This window comes from Annulohypoxylon truncatum (genome assembly GCF_022578515.1).
Source record: "Annulohypoxylon truncatum strain CBS 140777 unplaced genomic scaffold F4807scaffold_13, whole genome shotgun sequence".
Taxonomy (NCBI): Eukaryota; Fungi; Ascomycota; class Sordariomycetes; order Xylariales; family Hypoxylaceae; genus Annulohypoxylon; species Annulohypoxylon truncatum.
In genome coordinates, this window is record NW_025953799.1 from 233,576 (window position 1) to 252,102 (window position 18,527).

The following is an 18,527-nucleotide window of genomic DNA, read 5'->3' on the forward strand; positions in this document are numbered from 1 at the left end:
TCTGTTTACGGTCCTTGACTCCTTGTACTATCGAAGGAAGAGTTGACAGACCTCATCAGACAATGTCGTCTTGGCACGTTATATTTGCGCGTCATGCCAAGCGACCACAAAGATGCCATAGACATGCCCCTAATGACTTTTATTACTTTGACCGTTCCCTTTCTCGGCCATCGGGATCGTATAGTCACGTTCCTCTATATTTGAGAAACAAATAAACCACACGTATCGGAAGCTTGGCTCTGGGCTTTTCTTGGTCTTTGCTCATCCCTCTTCCCTCCTCCGTCATCAGTAGGAAATCTATTTGCCTATTTGCCCAATTCTTACCTTCTCAGCCTCTTCGTGGTTACGTATTTAGCAACGCGTTAAGGTTCGCTTGAAGCCAAGACCCGTCGCGAACGAAACGAAACGACGATCTGTGCTCTTCGCGGAGGCGAAGGACCCTTTTTTTATCTTCGATAATTTCCTTGGCGCGCGAAGGCTCGCTACGTCGTAATCAGAAAAGAAAAGGGAGTAGGCAGGCAAGCAAGCAGCAGAAAGGACCGGTTGCGTCAGAAGATTGTTGCCCAGGCGGCGCGAATTGGACAGGCGCCGCAGGGCCAAGATATAAGCAATACCCTAAGCATTGGCATTTTTGCAAAATTGAGACACCGAGAGGGAGAAGAGAGATAGTGTAGGTAAGGTCAGAACCTAAAACGTACATACATACACACACATATGTGCAATGGTGTAGTAGATCGCCATTACATTAGCCAGACGTAAATAGAAAAAAAAAACTAGTGTAGAAACGCTGCCGACAGCCTCGATCCAGGCGAAAGCTGACCCTTCTTCCCCCCTTCTTCCTTCGTCAGCCTGTCGGTAGAAGTCAGGGGAAGAAGAGAAAGCCAAGACTTTCCCCCGTTCCAAACCCCAAGGTTGTCACGAGCCCGGACTTACGTAAAGGAGAGGGCGGTCCCATCCGATTCGCAGGAATAACGTGCGGACCGCCTCGGGCTCGGCAGCGCGACGATCGGGACTTGGGTTCCCCGGAATGCCCCGTGGCGGTTCGAAACTACCGCTTGGAACTATTATGCCTATCCCCATTCCCTCCACACTGGGGTTACGGTAAAGGAGGGCAAGAGAGAGGGAGCGGAAGGCGGGCGTTGGGGCTTGCGTGGACCCTGCGTTTTTCCCTGTCTTGTTCCCTGACCTTGTTTTTTCCCGGTCAGCGGTCGAAGCTCTCTCTCTTTTTGTCCTTCCAAGCTTCTTCGTCGGTAGGTTCATAGGTGGGCCCCCACCGCGACGGCGGTAATGGCGATGCGCGGCAAGCCGTTGGTCAGTGTGGTTGGTGGTCGCTTGACCGCCAGAAAAGCCACTCCTGAATTACGACCACGGGAAGGGGGCTGACGACCGCTCCTTTGGCAAAAACGAAACCCTGACAAAGCTTGTCACGGGCTTGATTTTTTTTTCTCCAGATTTTTCCCGACGTTGTGTATGTGAAAATGTCACCGACGTCAGCTTTTTTTTTCTTCTTATGCCTTACGTGTGCCATGGAATGCGACCGCAACGCGAATAAAACGGCTCAGCCAGCCTTAGATGCCCAAGGCGACGTAGACGCAGCCAAATGCATCGGCCCGTACCCCTCCACGGAGGTCACTCGAGCGCATCGTAGACCGGCTCGGTGTCCAATGGCGTCGCTCCAGAGTCCCGGCGTAATGATCAACCGACATGGGAATCCAGACACCGTCAACTCGGGATGGTTTAATATACAGATATCAGGCACTGATGCTAACCTAGCATTGAATGAAACTCACCCATTCGAGTACCGAGCTGAAGGTGGTAGTCGACGTCAAATTCTTCATATATACCGCTATTACTGGTGCATTGGTGACATAGTGAGCGATTTTCCCGAATGCAGGTCTTTGGAAGTGCGGCCGTGATTGTTCTCGAACGTCCGTAGATGGGGGTCAACTGATGCTTCGTCTAAGTGATAGAATTCTCCCTGGCGAACATACCGAAACACGTATTTGACAATTGAGAATGATTTATATTTCGTTTATCTTGATAAGTACCTACATTGGCGTGATTTCTAGCCATTGGAGGTATGTATCTATACAGAGTGTATATACTTAATATACCGGTGAATACCTAGTGAAGATGGATAAATTTCATATGAATCTCGTACTTGTTTTGAGCCCTTCCAAACAAGACTACCTACACCATAAACGTCCCGTACCTTTCGAACGTATAGGCATGTAGGAAGATACAACAAGTTAACTGTGATGAGTCTGGGCAATGATGTCTATGTCTCCCTCGCTGCGGTTAACCCGTCTACTGATTTACTTATAAGTCAAACCCGTTACACATCGTCAGTTGTGGACGATTCGTGTCCCTATGATCCTTCAAATACTCGAAAAACTTTACAACCAACAATATCAATTTCAACGTTTACACCCATAGTATGGCAAGGTCTAGACACGTAGACATTAAAGTCTACCAAAGGTCATACTTTTAGACACAAGTAGGATTATGACTATGTAAATCATACGATACGGCAAATATAACGAGATATATAGGTCAGCCTCCGTATTACAAGAGGCACAGCGGGACAGCCTGTGGTATTACGAGACCTCGACGATGAGATATTCCTATACCAATTAGTAACATAGTATACGCCACTCAGTCAGGTGAGCGCCGCCGGGAATTTTGTAAAACTACCTGGGTAGCTAGGTAATTACTACTTGGTAAGGTGATATATCACCAAGGGAAAACGGCTCTCTCTCAAGTGTTCGTATTAGAAACACGGGTAACACGACTTGTACAACACTGCCTCAGCTCCTCGAGTACGAAGTAGACTCATATATGTGCCGCATGGAACAAATTAGGAGCTGAGTCCTATATAGTGCTCCTATCCTAACACATGAGCTCCTTCATCCAGTACGCCATAATGTTTGGGACTCACACCTGGGAGATAGACTCTGAGAAAAGGCCCCTAAAGCCACGCTGCTATCACGAGAACATACAGCACTATCGGGCACATCGTGTCTCGGGTGATCCTTCAGGTAGGAAGTTACACTGTATTCGAGGTTCCTGTACATATCTCATCTGTCAAGTGCTTCAAGATGGGATTGACACTTACGCACTCCTATGGCAGATAGCTTCACGCAAGTGCCGTACGACACGGAAGCAGAGCCAGTCAGAACGAACCAGCACTCAACTCGACTATAATCCTTCAAACCAGATATGCCATTGAAACCCCCAGTCCGGCAGTCAACGACAACCCATGCCAGAGGCCATCTGGGGTCTCATTGTATTACTATTCCCCGCCAAGGCTGACATACATGCCCAAAAACAAACCCATAAAACCGAACCTATTTTAAGCCAAACCACCCCCCCCCCCCAAAAAAAAAAAAAAACCAAAAAAAAAACCAAAAAAAAAACCCATAAAAACCCTTAACAGAACCACGAGGATCTCCAACCTGCATATCACAAGAGCCGAGAGGAGGTAGCCTTTCTCGATATGGCAATAATCGAGAACGCGCCAAGTCGTGATCGGCCTGCTTGGCTAACCGCGCTTGCTGGCGGGACGGTTGGGTATAGCCTCAAAGGATCTGAAGATCCCGCAATCCGGCAGGTGCCAAGCCGACGAAGAAATGTGGAAGCCAACATCTAAGATTATAGATGCCGTAGCAGAACGGAGATGACTAGAAGCTTTATAAATTGAATCATGTAAGTATAGTATTCTAGAGAAATTGAACTCTCTATTCTCATTTGACAGATGTTATTTGGTTGTTTCGATAGGTATGCATATTTCTACTGGTCAATTTGATATACTGCAGCAGTCAAATCACATGTGACGTTCGTAAGCCAAACCAAAGCCGAAAATCACGCATGACATTCAAGAAATGTAGATAAGGTGACCTCAAAGATCACAAAAGCCTGTATTGCGACCAGGTCTATATAGTATAATATCGACAACGAGGGTAAAAACGTCGCCGTGTTTTTAAACGGGCCACTCAAAAGTTACCTGAATTACAGGTAAAAGTTAAGATCTATAGGTAGCAAGTACCAGAAAATCAAAAAGCACACATTCATTTCATGATCTGTCATATCATGAACAACCATTCCATATAACGCCGCCTAATGCTTAGCAGTGACCTTCTCTCCGGTCAACTTTTCCACGTAAGTTTTGGCCCTATTTCGCAACTTGTCAGCAATCTGGTTCTTCTTCACATCATACTAGGTAGGGAAGACAAGACGGCGGTAGGAGAGAAAAGACTTACATATCCCCCATAGCCACCATGCAAACCGTCTGCCAAACGCCTAACCCGATACGCGGCATCACGCCACGGTACAAACCCTTGAGGCCGTTGGTCTCATAAATATACTTAAAAGTGTTGCCAACCGTCATCTTCTTAGGACGGTTAGGATCCTCCTTCTTACTCTGCATCTCGACACGGATGACTTCGATCGGCTGGTTCCAGGCGGACAGACCACCACCTAGAGCCGAGGCTGTGATTTTCTCTACGACACTAAGCTTCTCGCCGTGCTCCTTGCCGGTGACACGGCGGATACCCTGCTCGGCAAGACGCGACAAACCGAAACGGGAGCCCCAATTGGTCATCTGTCGGATGGCAACAGCATTGACACCCTTGTTGATGCCCCTGATGCCGTCCCTGCGGTAGATGTCCATGAAGGTGGCGAACGTGCTCGGGGGCTTGACGCCCGACGCAGCCATCTTGTGCTGGGTGATCTCGACCGTCTTCATGCAGGTACAGAAACCCATGGTGGCGTAGGCCTGCGCGACACCGCCGGTCACGCCACCGATGATTCCGCCACCGAACTCCGAAGCGCCGGCAACTCGGGCATAGTATTCGGCTTCGGAGGCGACGAAGAGCAACACGGCGCCCTTGGTCGAGGCTTCGATCCAGGCCCAGGGAATGAGACCCTGGTAAACTACGATAGGAGGACTACGTGTCAGTGTATGCGACATGAAAATGACACGGAGTGGTACGAAGTTGACGTGTTCTTACATCCAAGGACACCACCACGGTTCCAGATGGAGCGCAGCGCAGAGGCGAAAGAGTCACCTCGATTGGCGGCGAGGTGAGTTTTGCAGACCTCCAAAGGCTGACCGAGAGTGGTGACCTCAAACAAGTTGAGGCCGGCACCGAGAAGCAAGTTGGAGAACTTGATGGGCTTCTTCTCAAGTCTCTTGTCCGTCAAGGGGGGAGTAACCCCGGAGGCGGCAGCGGTGGCGGTGGACATCTCAAGCGAGGATCGTTTGACGGAAGGGGGCCTGACCAAGGCAGTCGGGTGCTTCTTCGCAGAAAAAGGGCGGCGATGGGCCTTAGAGGAGAATGTCGAATGTTCGGAACGGCGTGAGGGATAAAATTTGAGAGGAAAGTTGTGAGACGGATTCAAGACGGAATCAAGTCGAAGCGACCAAGTAGTTCGGAGTCGGGGGGGCTTTACTACAAACGGCTTGTGATTGGTGTCGGTGTAGGAATATTCGGATTACCCGTAAGCTTGCAGCTGATACCGGGAGCGTGGTCAGCAAAAATCAGGTTCAACAGCCTCGGACACATGTGGTAATTATTGCATTTTAGTCCAACCTAGGCCTGTTCGGGGTCTTCCTTGAGGGGGCAATTAATTAATGGAGTAATACCTATTATGTAGCTCCTCTAGCTGTTGAACCCCAAGTAAAGAAACTTCCTGATTTGGTAGAAGTTTGATGATGGAGCTTTTACTTGGTGAACTTCATCAATATGTTTTACGGAGGTTATGTAAGACTGGGTCCAGATGAACTGAATTTTTCTCTTTTATTTTTCTTTTCTCAAGCCACGTAAGGAGGTCTCAGTGCTCTTGCCAAGTTACGTACAGATCGCTTCGAAGTTGTTGGATCTTACCTTCTCAACAATTGCCAAGCTCCAAGTAAGGACCCCCCTAGATACTCCGCCCGATATTTTTGCGGCTCCCCCATCAATCGAATTTGCTAGGGCAAGTCTTACGCTCAACAAGCGGACCGGACTTTCCCCAATCTTTCCTCACTATCAATATCAATTATCGGAGCGCCAGACCTTTATTAAAACCCAGGCGCGTTCAAGATGGACTTATACTCCGTCGATAGCTAATTTTAGTACGCATTTACATTGGGGGATTTTATCTCATTAATGATATGTAATAAGCGGAGTGTTGCATGTAGTTAGTTAACTTTGAATAGCAGCTACCTATACAAAAAATAATCATGACGCATTATTGTACAAGCACAGCTTTTGGTATCGTTAGGAGCATCTCTAATTCAACTCCCCTTCATGTGATACACCACTGAGCCCTCAGTAGACCGTTCTATTTCCGTTTGTGAAACATGCTCTTTCAGACCAAAGGAAAAATGCCATCCTTCCCATTTCCTCATAGCTTCTTGACGATTTCGGCCCACTTGGCAGTAGAGAAACTCTTGGGTCGCTCGATCGGCGCGCCGACCGCACGGTCGATAATTAGCTGTGGCAGCACACCAATGGCACGCGAGACACCGAAGAGGACGGTGTAGTAGTTAGCTTCCGTAAGACCGTAGTACTGAAGTAGGACACCGGAGTGAGCATCGACGTTGGGGAACGGGTTCTTGGTCTTGCCGTGCTCGGTTAGGACCTTGGGGGCGATCTTGTAAACCTGGCTGACGAGCTGGAACATGGGGTCGTTGGGCATCTTCTCCAGAGCGAAAGTGCGCTGGGCGGTGTATCGGGGGTCTGTCTTGCGGAGGACGGCGTGGCCGTAACCGGGGACAACCCTGCCGGAGTTCAGAGTAGACCACAGGTACTCGGTGATCTTCTCGTCGCTGAGGTCGTCACCGATGGTCTTCTTCATCTCAGTGAGCCAGTTCAGAACCTCCTGGTTGGCAAGACCGTGGAGAGGACCGGCGAGACCGTTCAGACCGGCGGCAAGTGACAGGAAGGGAGAGCTGAGAGCACTGCCGACAAGGTGGGTGGTGTGCGCACTGACGTTGCCACCCTCGTGGTCGGTGTGGATAGTCAAGTATAGTCGTAGGAGCTCAATGAAGTCCTTGTTCTCTCCGAAACCAAGCTGGTTGGCGAAGTTGAAACTGTAATCCTTGTCCTTCTGGACTGCCGCAACCTTGCCACCCTTGAAAACGTTCTGGTAGATGCGAGCCGCGATGGTGGGCAGCTTAGCAATCAGGTCCATAGAGTCTTCGAAGGTGTATCCCCAGTATTCCTTCTTGTTGATACCCTTGGCATAGGCCTTGGCAAACGACGAAGTATGCTCAAGAGCAGTGACGGCGAGCGAGAATTGGGCCATCGGGTGTAGGTCGGTAGGGCAGCGGTCGATCAGCTCCTCGACGAACTTGGGGATGTCGGATCGAGCAGCCCACTCAGCAGATAGGTCACGAACCTGTTGCTCGGTGGGGACCTCGCCGGTCAGAAGAAGCCAGAAGAGACCTATGAAAAATCAGTATGTGCTATTTTGATCGCAAGCTGGGCGCATACCTTCTGGCAGAGGCTCCTTGCCACCGGGAGCCTTGGGGAGAACCTCCTGGCATTCGGGGATGGTCTTGCCGCGGAAGCGGATACCCTCTTCGGAGTCAAGGACTGAACCTTCCCATACTAGGGCCTTAATTCCTCGTGCACCACCGTACACCTGGTCGAGAGTGACCTTGTCTACGACTTTGGAGCCATGCTCTCTATGCGCCGCACCGTAAGCTATGAGTACCGAGTGAGGGGCACACAGGTATACTTACTTTCGTAGGGCCTTGATCTCCTCAATCTTCTCGGGGAGCAGCTCGGCGAAGCGTTCCTTCAAAGTCTAGGCCAATTGGTAAGCTTGGGATGTTGCAGAAAGATATATAAGCAGTTAGCAGTCGTTAGGAATTTGCTGACCTGGCTCTTGGAAGAAGAGTAGCATCGCACGGCGTTGAAAGCAGTGGTACGGGCAGTGAAACTAGGAACCCGTAAGGTAGTTCGGAGAGCAGAGGTGCTCAAACGAAGAGAGGTAGCCATTGCGCGAGGTGCAGTGGAGAAGAATTGAGTGGTGATGGTGGTGTTGGGAAGAAGTCAGAAGATGCAACAATTCTTAGAAAAGGTTAAAAAAGAGTGATGAAATGCCTCAAGACGAAAACTACTTAGGGTGGCCCTTACCAAGGTAAATTGACGAGCGAACGGACTAGGGGCAGCTTCGGTTGGATGGGGAAGCCGATGAAAAATTTAGGTGGTCCCGGCAACTAAAAGGACAGTATATACGGAAATACTTCATGTTCGTACCTGCCTCTATTTGACCTACGTTGGCCTACATCGCACTGCACCGTTTCAACTGTTTTTTTCTTATTTCTCTTTTTTGGTCATTGCCAATTGGGGCCGAAGCCTCAGCAAAAAATACCACATCAGGTAGAAAGCCTAGCCAATAAAATGCGCCGTAACGGATATTTCGTCTCCGCATATCCGCGCATAAAACCGTAGGAATTGCCTCTTTTCCGACCAGTCGTAGCATGATCCCAAGAGCTCCTCCCATTCACATGTAGCTTGGTTGTTGTAGGGTTGACGTCAATTTAGCTTCACAGTTGCACGAGATCATACCTAACATACCTAGGTAGAGATCGCTATCGTTACGGGATATCTTACATAGTTAGGTGATCAGGGTGATATAGATAATTAATACTGAAATTCAGTATACAGGTTTCTGTCTTTTCACAATTTGACCTGTCAAGTTTCTGTGATTTGATTCTTGGGTGGATATTCAAGTTGAACGATTCAAGGTACATACTATGTGTTGAACAGTAATATCTACCTATACATATGGTGACATGCCTTGTTATATCGGGTGGTTGTAAAATACTGAATTGTACCTTTGGCGACTGGTGTAGTTAAGCGCACACGTATAGTACCTAAGCACAAGCTTGGAACATCGAAAGCTATCAGTTCTGGTTTGTTATATGGATATGTATATGTAGTAACTTCATCAGTCATCAAAAAGGTTAATAAGATCAAAGCTACCTAGGTACATAATATTTCTGATCTTCGATGATTTGTGTGCCGTATCATTATGTTTTGTGACATCAAATATAAAACCGTACTGCGCCTGCTGTACTTTTAAGTTTCTGGCAGTCTGGGCACCTAAGTTTGGTAGGTGCGAAGTATGTGGTGGACGAGCAGCCCTGAAGACGAGTGGACGTAAATCTAATTGTTCTGTGGGTCACTGTGGCTGGGCAAGTACGAGTGCTAGCTCAGTTACTCAACTACATAGGTACCCCCCACCTCTGCAACACGCGACTGAAAAAATCTTGCCGTCCAACCCAAGCTAAAACCTCGAGTAAATGCGCTTCGTCTCTCCATCTCCTCTTTCCTACCTTCCAATCCATCCAACCCAACCCGTCTCATCCGCAAGTGAACTCTCCCCATATCAACTTACCATCACCACAGCATTTGTAAATATCGTCGACATCTTCACATAGTTGCCGCGCCAAAGTCGCATTTGCACATTTGCACCTTTGCACCGGCATTGTCAAACTTACCAATAACGTCGCAGTCTAGCCACAGGATTTCTAATTTTCCCAAGTTCGACCCCGTACAACCTGTATCTGGGACCTCGTTCCCACGCGCCATAGTAGAGGTGCAAGAAGAACCCCAAGATCTTTTTTTGATGGTACCAATCGTTGTCGCTTCAAATTCTTCAAATTCTTCACCTTCGCAAGCAGATTTTCATCATTCACCCAACTAAAATCTGGTCTACTTTGAAGAAGGCATTTGGAAAACAGAAGAAAAAAAAGGATCATCACACTTCGACTCTACCTAGAATTTGCCTCTTGACACAGCTGTAACTCGTTAGGTTGCGGCACAAATACAAGTAATCGCCCGAGAGCCAAAAAGACAACAAGAGACTCCCTGGTATTTGGGTGACAATCGCGCGACTATCGTATATCATTTCACAGGTGCTGCGAGCCTGACCTCGCTGTACACTGTGCTTGTCATCGTCCCAACCTCTTGAAGAGAGCACTAGAGCAATCATGTCGTCGCCCGTAGCTGAGCTCGAGGCGGGCTTGAATGCCATGCAAAACCTAAAGCCACCTGGAGTTACCGCGTCCCGTATTTCAACACTTACAAGCCTATGCGTTGACAACATTGAGGTAAGTCCCTAGACCGTACATCCCGTTCTTTTGGTTTCCCAGTCTACGAATGCTAACTCGGATCATCAACATGGCAGTCTGAATCCGTACTCATCCAGAAGATCTATACCCACTTCAAGAAGGCCCCCGCCACACACAAGTTAGGCGTTCTCTACGTCGTAGATTCCGTAACTCGCAAATGGGTTGAGCAAGCTAAACATCAAGGTCAACCTATCAATAGCTCTGCAAAGGATGGAACCTACGCTGCCGGTGTGCATAGAGTAACGGAATTGCTTCCTGTCCTGATGAATGACATTATTCAGAATGCTCCCGGAGAACAGAAGGTACGCTATATCATATACTCGTCGCCCGTTCAGTCGTAGTAGTCTTGGTGATAGCATCAGCATCGTCAAACATCGGTCGTGGTGCTCTTGAGATAAGCCACAAGATATTTAGTCGTGCTATTTCCTAGTATTAGGCCAATATTCGTTCTGGTTCCCTCGCGTCTACTGGCCTAACTAAGACATTTTTTGCAACATTGACCTAAAAAGAAAGTACTTACCTAATCATTCCGTGTAGGAGAAAATTAAGAAGCTCATTGATATCTGGGAAAAGGGTCAGACATTCCCACTCGATATGATCGAGTCATTCAAGCAGAAGCTCAATCCAAGTAGGTTCCTCCAGATCCCCCCTCGGTCCCCCAACCCTGAAATTTGATGAACAAGAAACCCCCATTTATTCGTCATTGTTGCTGTGTCTCTGAGGACGCGTATCTGACCCTTGTTTGCTTCTGTAGCCAAGTCCACGACACCGCCTGGTAGTCCCCCGCCGGGTCCTGGCCTCCCAGGATTGCCTGAATCCAAGCCTGCTGTTACCGAAGCTCCGAACGCCATTATGGAGGCTCTAGCCAACATCGCTAGACAGAACGTGGCCGCTGCACCAGTTAACAACAGTGTGCCAGCTGCGACTAGCGCGTATAACGTAGCGCCCGCGCAGACGACCGCAGTTCAGTCGCCAGTCCTGCCTCTGGGACAGGGTCAGCCTCCTGTTCCTTATTCTACTACACCTCAGCAACCTGTAAATTTGCCGGGCATGCCGTATGCATTCCCCCAACCAGGTCAAGTCCAGGCGCCAACCCCCGCGCCGCCGTCAGCTGCCAGTAATCTAATTCCCGGCTTTCCTGGTGTAGCCCCAGGTGCCTCTGCGGCGCCGGTTCCTGGCATGGACCCCGGTGTCCAGCAGCAGGTTATGTTGATCAAGCTTCTTGTCGACCAAGGTGTGCCTTTTGATAAGATTCCAGCCATCATAGCTAGCATGCAGAGCAGTAGTGTCGCTTTGCCTGCATCGACCCCTACTGCTACTTCAGCTGCAGCACCCCCTGTAGGCCAGCCCCAGTATGCTGGCTCATGGGGTCAAGGCGGCTTTCAACCTGTTGATTCACGTGACCACGATTATCAGGGAGTTAGATCGCCCGGTAGATACCGCAACCATTCAAGGTCGCGATCGCCTCCTCGTCATTGGGATACTCGAGACTCTCCTCGTGGTCGCGCTGACCGTGAATATGGCAGTTATGGTCGTAATTCCCCCGGCCTAGGACGTATGGACGATCGTGATCGCCGCGCTCGAGGCAACGACTATCGGCAGCGTAGTCCCGGTCGCCGTGGCCGTAGCCCTAGCACGCCCCTCCAGGGATACCCTCAGCCCCCGGCTACCAAATGGGTCGAGTATGACAGAACTATCCCGCAAGGTCACATCAAGGTTTTGAGTAGGACTTTGTTCGTCGGAGGCGTCACGTGAGCAATGCCCTTATATTTAAAATTGTAATAATCTGATAATTGCTAACCAACATATAGTTGCCCCGAGAGCGAGTTACGCAGCGCTTTCAATCGCCATGGTCAGGTGCAAACTTGCATCGTCAACAAGGACAAGCGCCATGCGTTTGTCAAGATGATCACTCGACGGGATGCCGTCAACGCCAAGGAGGCCATGGAGAATAGTACCTTCAGAGTGAGTAGTCTTTGAGACCATTATTACTATTTCATAGTGCTAACATATAAATAGACTCGATGGGGTGTCGGCTTTGGACCGAGAGACTGTAGCGACTACCAGACTGGTATTAGCGTTATTCCTATCAACAAGCTGACAGAGGCGGACCGAAAATGGATGTTAACCGCCGAATTCGGCGGCAGCGGTGGCCGCCCCATCGAGACGGGACTGGTGGTTGAGGAGCCGGACATCGAAATAGGCGCTGGTGTCTCATCGAAAGCAATTAGTCGTCGCATGCAGACCGACAAGGGTGGAAGACATGGACCCAAATCCAGCCGTGGCCCGGGTGGTGACGATGAAGCGGACCTCTCTCGATGGCGCCGAAACCGAGATGGCCGACAAGATGAGCAGCAAGACGACCGAAACGGTGTGACCAATGGGCCGGCTGTCCCATCGTTCCCTTTTGGAATCGGAACCGGCCCTAACGGCATGCCGGTCTTCCCTCCTGGCTTTGCCTTTCCTCCCCCTACCTCCGACCAGTAGCAGTGGCCGGACTACGGATGGCAAAATTGAAGCTGTCGTCTGCTTTCAACTATCGCGTTTCTCCTTGGCGCTTCAGAGATACTCGCGTTTCTTGTTGAACCAGCGTAGTAGTTGCGGTGCTTGCAGTGCGAAGACGTGCATAGCACCTTACGAATCACGTAGCATGGATCGGCGTTGGAGGTATTCTGCGTTAAGATTGATAAGACCACAGGACCACGGTCGTCTTTCTTGACATGTCACTATATCGGTCTGCTTTCGAGTTGTCAAGTTTAGCTTTGACGAACTTTCACATCAGGGTATGCGGTTTCATCCGTTTTTGATGCTTATCTTTCTTCGAGGTCTAGCATTGGCCTACCTCCCTCCCTACGGAGTCTACGATCTACTCTATTCAGACTCGAGTCTGTAGTAGAGTACATAATGTATAGTACTCGGAGCACGAAAGGCGTTGGGGAGGGCAAACAAAAAGGAAGGGGGCGGCTGTTCGTCAACTTCTGTGTCGGAAATTAGGTATCTGCGGGAATCAATAATAGGTTGATTCCATATGGACTTTAATCAGTGAATTATGTGATTGGCAAGTTACCTAACTACGTAGACGTCCATTTTTGAAGACGTAGCTTAGGGGCGTTGCAACCTGTAGCCACCTCGATACCCAGGACTCTTGGGTGCCCATTTGCCAAATTTGTATCACGTTGTCGCTCCCAGTAGATTGCGAGACCCTCGATTCCGGCGTTGTGGTAGCAGTACGAGCAGAGGGATAGCTGTAGCCGGTAATATATTTTCTAGCGCCCCTCTCTATATCATGCGTGATCAAGAATTTTCTGTCTGTGAGGGTGCCCGACCCAATCGTTACCACGTCGCAACCCGCCACTGTAAAACTCTATACCCATTCTCGGCGATATCAAAATTTTTCATCTATGTACACTGATATAGTGAGGCATTTCGCGAGACCAACCGACGCCATAGGTGGGGGTCACACATGGAAGGGGTGGGGGGTTCTCTCCGGACCATCCGGATGTCCTCCGGGCATGTGAACACATCTGTACATACCTAGTTGGAATCTACTATGTAGCATGGATGAATACAAAATACAAATCCTTCGACACAACAGCCAATAGCTCTCTACAGCCGGCTTGGCCACTCTTGAACCGAATCTTCGGGGAGTTCGGGAGAACGCGGGCTTACTGTGAGACAAGAGCCTGGGAACTATCGACTCGGAAGTATGAACGCGAGGGAAACTACCTACACTAGCTGTCGATATATTAAACCTTAGTAACCGGTATTAGCGCGCCCCTTTTTTTTAATGGACGGGTCGTATGGATGGATGCTGTACGTATTGTATCGTATCTGATGTAGACGGGACAAGAAGACAGTACGAGAATTGAGATATGAGATCTAGGTGTCGACTGTACATACACACATACATGTTGACCCAGATAAGCGAGAAGGAGCAAATCTCGCTTGCACGAGCCTTCGTCTTTAACGTAAGTTGAGCCTTAATAGATTTAGATTTCAAGGCTGCTTTAAGTTACGTTGACTACGAGAAGCTATCTCGGGGTTAGAGGCTAGGGGAGATGCGGCTCCTTGTATGACCTCCTTCGTGTAAATTACTTCATATGTCTAGAGATACTTTGTAGTTAGTAACATTTATACATCACATCCTTATACCTCTCTAGCTTATCCAAACCAACATAGTGAAGGATCAATATACCATTCACATCATAGAACTTGACATCTCACTTGGAAAGTTCTCTTACGATTCCAATCCGAGGTTTAAACAAACACACCATGAATTAATAATAAGTACCTATCCGTTCTTCTCCGTTCATCAAGCTACAGCAACAGCAACAGCAATGGCTATAACAAACCGACGCACAAACACTTCCAGTCTCTTTCTTTCTTTCTTTCTTTCCTCTCCTTTGCTCATTCTCATTCTCACTCTCCCTCTCCCTCTCACACCCATTCTTAATCTTCCAAACCCTCAAACCCAATCTTTTCTTTCTTTTTCTTCATTTCTCCCATCCTCCTCACTCAACTCAATCATCCTCATAATCCAAATCCCTCCAATCAAGCTCAATCTCCGCCTTCTCCCTCTCCAGCACCCTCCTCGTCTGCTCGTCCAGCCTCACCCCCGCATCCTTCGACAAGTTCAGCCTATGCCTGTGGCGCGCGATCTCGCCCACATCCAAGTCCTTCGCCCCTCTCTGCCTCGCGAACCGAGTCTTCCGCGCAAAGCCCTGGTTCGCGCGCTGCCGGGCCTCGAACGCGGCTAGCAGCGGGGCTTCCACGTCCCCGTAGAGGTGGGCTTCGACGCGGAAGAGGTTCGTTTCGGCGTACGCGGGCCCCTGGACGGCGCCGATGGTGGGGTCGGGGTGCAGGACAAGCTCTGATTTGTCGAGATAGGCTTTGGCTGTTTGCTGTCCGATCTGGGCTTCTGCCTCGAGCTCCCCAGCCGAATCTGGAGGTGGGGGCGTGGGGTGCGGGATAAATGGGCGAGGGCGACGGATGGCACGTTGCTGCCCGCCGAGCTGCAGGTTTAAGAAGCCCGATGAGAGGGCGGCTGGATGGGCTTGGTTCTGATTCTGGCCGTCCTCCTTGTCGCTGTCCACATCCATGAGGTAGACGCGTCCGCTGCCGTCTCCGATGAGTAGTTTGTTGAAATCTGGAGAGAAAGTGCCGGCTGTGATGGGTGCTGCTACTTCGATGAGGTCCCTCACCAAGACCCCCTTCCCGTGTCGTATGTTCCACACCTTTACAACACCGTCGGATGAGCCGGTGTATAGACGGTCGGTCGTCGTGGCCCAAGCTATGAATTTGACCCCTACATCTTCTTGTTCTCTGTCTCCGATGATTTCCTCGACTGGGTCTAAACTACCGTTAGATATATATTAGGATAGAAGCAGACTAGATTCTTACCGCCATGTTTGAGGACGCACATAGGATCGTCGTCCTCGCTCCTCGCCGAGTCCCAGATGTAGACCTTGCCATCGGTACACCCAGCAGCGATGTACGAGTACAGAATACTGTTGGGTCTGCTTCTATGTTAGCGTTCCAAGTCGAGTAACCCGTTATGAGCAAAACGTAATCATACCTGATTAGAATTTCATTGATATCGATAGCCGGGCAGTCAAGTGTTTTCACCACGCCATATTGCCCGGTCTCGTTCGGCTCAAAGAGGCGGATCTGAGTTCGGATATGTTCCTCGATCTTTTCCGAATTCAGGGACGCCGAGGTTGCCGCGGCAAAACTCGGCCGAGATGGATGCCACACCACCTCGAAGACGTTCGAGGTCGCGGCGCTGTTCACTTTGACTTCGGTATTGGTATTCGTATCCCAGAGGCAAAGCTCTCCTGTTTTGAGCTTGTCTTCCGGTATATCGTTATCGTCGCCGTTGAGGCTTCGCGGAGAGTAGCCGACTAAGAGAAGGTGGTTCACGCTTGATTCTACTCCCCAGCGGATCGCTGACGGGAAGTAAGCCCACTTGTTTGAAGGTACGTAGTCTTCACCGTGGACTCGTTTGCAAGTCAACTCGTCGTAATTATATTCTGAAGGGTCTCCACCCGATGATGCACGGTAGACCCGTACCGCATTCTCAGGAACATCAGCGGCTGTGGCTACCTTGCTGATGGTTTCACATTTGTTTGTCACCACAAAATTGACGCGTCCCTCGTGCTCCCAAGTATGGCGAAGGGCCATGCCGCTTTTGTTTGTCGTCGTAGGGCACCAGACCTTGACTGTGTGATCGAAACTTGAAGTGAATAGCCAACCGGTCGTGGGATCATAGTCCGACGAAACTACCGAAGTGTAAAGCCAGGGATCTTGCGATTCTCTCATCGATGGTAAAGCATTATCGCCATGCTCAACAAGAGGGCGAGGGATTCGGTGATCAGGATACGCTTGCAAGGTATTCTCCGCCACGGAACCGAATAGAAGGTTTCCGGGTTTATTGTACTGCTGGTTATGAGAGTCCGAGTGTGTGGTTGTGCCACAGACGAAGTGGGTAGAATCCGGAGTCCAGGCAATAGTCATGATATCACCGGCACAGTTGGTCCACTCGACCTTTGGCTCGAGATAATCTTCTCTATTGCACTTGAACGCTGTATTGAAGTTTACGTAGCGTCTAGTAGCTCCGAGGCGGTTGCCGACGACCTCTCTTGCCATTAACAACGACGGCAACGCGGTTGTCCTCGCGGTATCATATTGAGAATTCCCGTCGTCTCGTTCGAGAAATAACAATTTCGGATTCTCGTCAACCTGCTTGTGGTATAGATCATGTAGGAAATTCTGGATATCATCTGGGGAACGCTGTAGTAAGGATAGAGGAGGATGTTGGAAATTGATATATCTGTGACGATGAACGTCGACGATACGAGTTGTTAAAGCGTCGGTGTCAGACTTTTTTAGTATACGACGTAGGTCTTCTGAGTCTGACCTCTGGCCGCGAGATGGTCTGCCGTATAATGATCTTGCGAGGTATCTCATAAAATTAACTTCTTCGTCGCTGAAGTCGACGTGATACACACTTGGCTGGCGTAGCTCGTCATCCTCAAGGTGGAATCTCCGGCCTTTGCCTACGCCCGTCGCAATCAGCTGCCGTTCCTCAGCAGGTAGATATGGCCTTGAAGATAGGCCGAACCACCGGTTTTTCATCTGTAATGGTGACCCGTCCCTTTTGAATTCATAACTTCTACCTGACTGCCACTCTGTTGCCTTTGTTCTTGTCCGTTGCTGCTGTGGTGAATGTGGTGGCTTCTTCTTCAGCGGGACTCGGGGCGATGCCTGGACATGCTGTAGGCTAGATTCTTGAGTGTCCATATCACCTCGAAAGTGTCCTTCTCTACCACATTCCTCGTGCCCGCTACTTCTGTTGAGCGGGAAATCGTTTACCGGGTGCTCGATAGAAGGTAGAACTGAGGTTGTGATATGTGTCTTAGGCTCAGCTATGGGTTTTGGTGCCGGTACTACAGTAGCAGGATAACGTCGAAATTCCTAAAAGGCGTGAGTAAAGAACCACAGCTATACAGCAGATCTTAGAAGAGGCCTACATTTCCCTTTGTAAACTCTATTACTAGGTCGTGGATTTGTATTATCACGGAGGCTTCCACGTCAGGGGCCAGCCTGCCATTGCCATCATGGAAATGACGTTCAAATTCTTTGTTGGCAACTCTGCCGATAATCCTCCCACCGAGCTTCTCGACATCGTAGACATTTTGATCAAGTTTCTTCGTGGCACGTTCAAGGTGTGGGAACACCTGAGTTTGTAAACATTTTGTTAAGGCTTTCGTGTTGGTCGAAGACGAGGACGAGGACGACGCTGCTCTACGACTAGCACCGTGTTGTATCTTTCGCCGCTTTGACGGGTGTTCCTGAGCTTGGCTGGAGAAGGGCGATGGTAAGGATGGTGAAGGATGGTTATGCTGGCTAGATGGCCTTATAGGAAAGCTTGACTCGCTGCGCTTCGATATGGGAGCACTCGGTGATGTGCTGGTGATCGAGACTCCGTTTGACTTCGCTTTCGAACGATGGCCATGAGTCGAGCTTGAATGCTGGTTCAACCGTTTTGCAGATAATTGTAAGTCAGACTTCTTTCGAGTGATAACATCACTTTCTTCGTTAACATCGTCGCCAGTCAAGTCGATAACTTTTTTACGCTTCGATAATACGCTCGACGCGTTCACGGCCATAATGCATGTTGTCCCCACTCATAACGTTTTAAAATCATACTTTAAAATAATTATTAAATTCGATAAGTTTTAATTTTTTAAAAATTTAAATTAAAGTTTTTATTTAATTTTATTATTTTTAAAATTTAAATTATTATTATTTATTATATTTATATTTATATTATTTATTTTAAATATTAAATATTAAATATTTATAATAAATTTTTTATTTAAATTTTTTACATTAAATA

At 49.0% G+C, this 18,527-nt stretch overlaps 6 protein-coding genes across 6 annotated transcripts; 2 read left to right on the forward strand and 4 right to left on the reverse strand.

Moving 5' to 3' along the window:
• Nucleotides 1-1,369: 1,369 nt before the first annotated feature.
• F4807DRAFT_61778 (uncharacterized protein) lies at nt 1,370-2,020 on the forward strand. Its single transcript, XM_048003272.1, has one exon. The coding sequence runs from the start codon at nt 1,479-1,481 to the stop codon at nt 1,914-1,916; it is 438 nt and encodes a 145-aa protein (XP_047854869.1). The 5' UTR covers nt 1,370-1,478; the 3' UTR covers nt 1,917-2,020.
• Nucleotides 2,021-3,771: 1,751 nt separating this feature from the next.
• On the reverse strand, nt 3,772-5,882 carry F4807DRAFT_61807 (mitochondrial carrier). The gene is made up of 4 exons (XM_048003273.1): nt 5,645-5,882; nt 5,010-5,511; nt 4,260-4,932; nt 3,772-4,171 (listed from the first exon to the last, which is right to left on the reverse strand). Exons 2-4 carry the CDS (start codon nt 5,242-5,244, stop codon nt 4,117-4,119), a joined length of 963 nt encoding a protein of 320 aa, XP_047854870.1. The 5' UTR covers nt 5,245-5,511; nt 5,645-5,882; the 3' UTR covers nt 3,772-4,116.
• Nucleotides 5,883-6,135: 253 nt separating this feature from the next.
• F4807DRAFT_423011 (citrate synthase-like protein) lies at nt 6,136-8,285 on the reverse strand. Its single transcript, XM_047997743.1, has 4 exons — nt 7,869-8,285; nt 7,730-7,794; nt 7,479-7,672; nt 6,136-7,430 (listed from the first exon to the last, which is right to left on the reverse strand). The coding sequence occupies exons 1-4, from the start codon at nt 7,986-7,988 to the stop codon at nt 6,388-6,390; spliced, it is 1,422 nt and encodes a 473-aa protein (XP_047854871.1). The 5' UTR covers nt 7,989-8,285; the 3' UTR covers nt 6,136-6,387.
• A 1,185-nt stretch (nt 8,286-9,470) lies between these two features.
• F4807DRAFT_61881 (uncharacterized protein) lies at nt 9,471-9,873 on the reverse strand. Its single transcript, XM_048003275.1, has one exon. The coding sequence runs from the start codon at nt 9,755-9,757 to the stop codon at nt 9,527-9,529; it is 231 nt and encodes a 76-aa protein (XP_047854872.1). The 5' UTR covers nt 9,758-9,873; the 3' UTR covers nt 9,471-9,526.
• On the forward strand, nt 9,874-13,153 carry F4807DRAFT_61891 (uncharacterized protein). The gene is made up of 6 exons (XM_048003276.1): nt 9,874-10,108; nt 10,186-10,431; nt 10,667-10,757; nt 10,884-11,880; nt 11,941-12,094; nt 12,149-13,153. Exons 1-6 carry the CDS (start codon nt 9,989-9,991, stop codon nt 12,614-12,616), a joined length of 2,076 nt encoding a protein of 691 aa, XP_047854873.1. The 5' UTR covers nt 9,874-9,988; the 3' UTR covers nt 12,617-13,153.
• A 1,103-nt stretch (nt 13,154-14,256) lies between these two features.
• On the reverse strand, nt 14,257-18,337 carry F4807DRAFT_61897 (WD40 repeat-like protein). Its single transcript, XM_048003277.1, has 4 exons — nt 17,659-18,337; nt 15,705-17,602; nt 15,530-15,645; nt 14,257-15,479 (listed from the first exon to the last, which is right to left on the reverse strand). The coding sequence occupies exons 1-4, from the start codon at nt 18,295-18,297 to the stop codon at nt 14,650-14,652; spliced, it is 3,483 nt and encodes a 1,160-aa protein (XP_047854874.1). The 5' UTR covers nt 18,298-18,337; the 3' UTR covers nt 14,257-14,649.
• Between the last annotated feature and the right edge of the window lie 190 nt (nt 18,338-18,527).

Coding starts and splice junctions, on each gene's coding strand:
- F4807DRAFT_61891 (XM_048003276.1), top strand. CDS start 9,989: ATGTCGTCGCCCGTAGCTGAGCTCGAGGCGGGCTTGAATGCCATGCAA. Junction 11,881..11,940: donor TTGTTCGTCGGAGGCGTCAC/GTGAGCAATGCC, acceptor ACCAACATATAG/TTGCCCCGAGAGCGAGTTAC. Junction 12,095..12,148: donor TGGAGAATAGTACCTTCAGA/GTGAGTAGTCTT, acceptor ACATATAAATAG/ACTCGATGGGGTGTCGGCTT.
- F4807DRAFT_423011 (XM_047997743.1), bottom strand. CDS start 7,988: ATGGCTACCTCTCTTCGTTTGAGCACCTCTGCTCTCCGAACTACCTTA. Junction 7,795..7,868: donor ACTCTTCTTCCAAGAGCCAG/GTCAGCAAATTC, acceptor CAATTGGCCTAG/ACTTTGAAGGAACGCTTCGC. Junction 7,673..7,729: donor GAGATCAAGGCCCTACGAAA/GTAAGTATACCT, acceptor TGCGGCGCATAG/AGAGCATGGCTCCAAAGTCG.
- F4807DRAFT_61881 (XM_048003275.1), bottom strand. CDS start 9,757: ATGATCCTTTTTTTTCTTCTGTTTTCCAAATGCCTTCTTCAAAGTAGA.
- F4807DRAFT_61778 (XM_048003272.1), top strand. CDS start 1,479: ATGTCACCGACGTCAGCTTTTTTTTTCTTCTTATGCCTTACGTGTGCC.
- F4807DRAFT_61897 (XM_048003277.1), bottom strand. CDS start 18,297: ATGGCCGTGAACGCGTCGAGCGTATTATCGAAGCGTAAAAAAGTTATC. Junction 17,603..17,658: donor TAGAGTTTACAAAGGGAAAT/GTAGGCCTCTTC, acceptor CACGCCTTTTAG/GAATTTCGACGTTATCCTGC. Junction 15,646..15,704: donor ATCAATGAAATTCTAATCAG/GTATGATTACGT, acceptor ACATAGAAGCAG/ACCCAACAGTATTCTGTACT.
- F4807DRAFT_61807 (XM_048003273.1), bottom strand. CDS start 5,244: ATGTCCACCGCCACCGCTGCCGCCTCCGGGGTTACTCCCCCCTTGACG. Junction 4,933..5,009: donor CCGTGGTGGTGTCCTTGGAT/GTAAGAACACGT, acceptor CTCCTATCGTAG/TTTACCAGGGTCTCATTCCC. Junction 4,172..4,259: donor ATGGTGGCTATGGGGGATAT/GTAAGTCTTTTC, acceptor GTTGCGAAATAG/GGCCAAAACTTACGTGGAAA.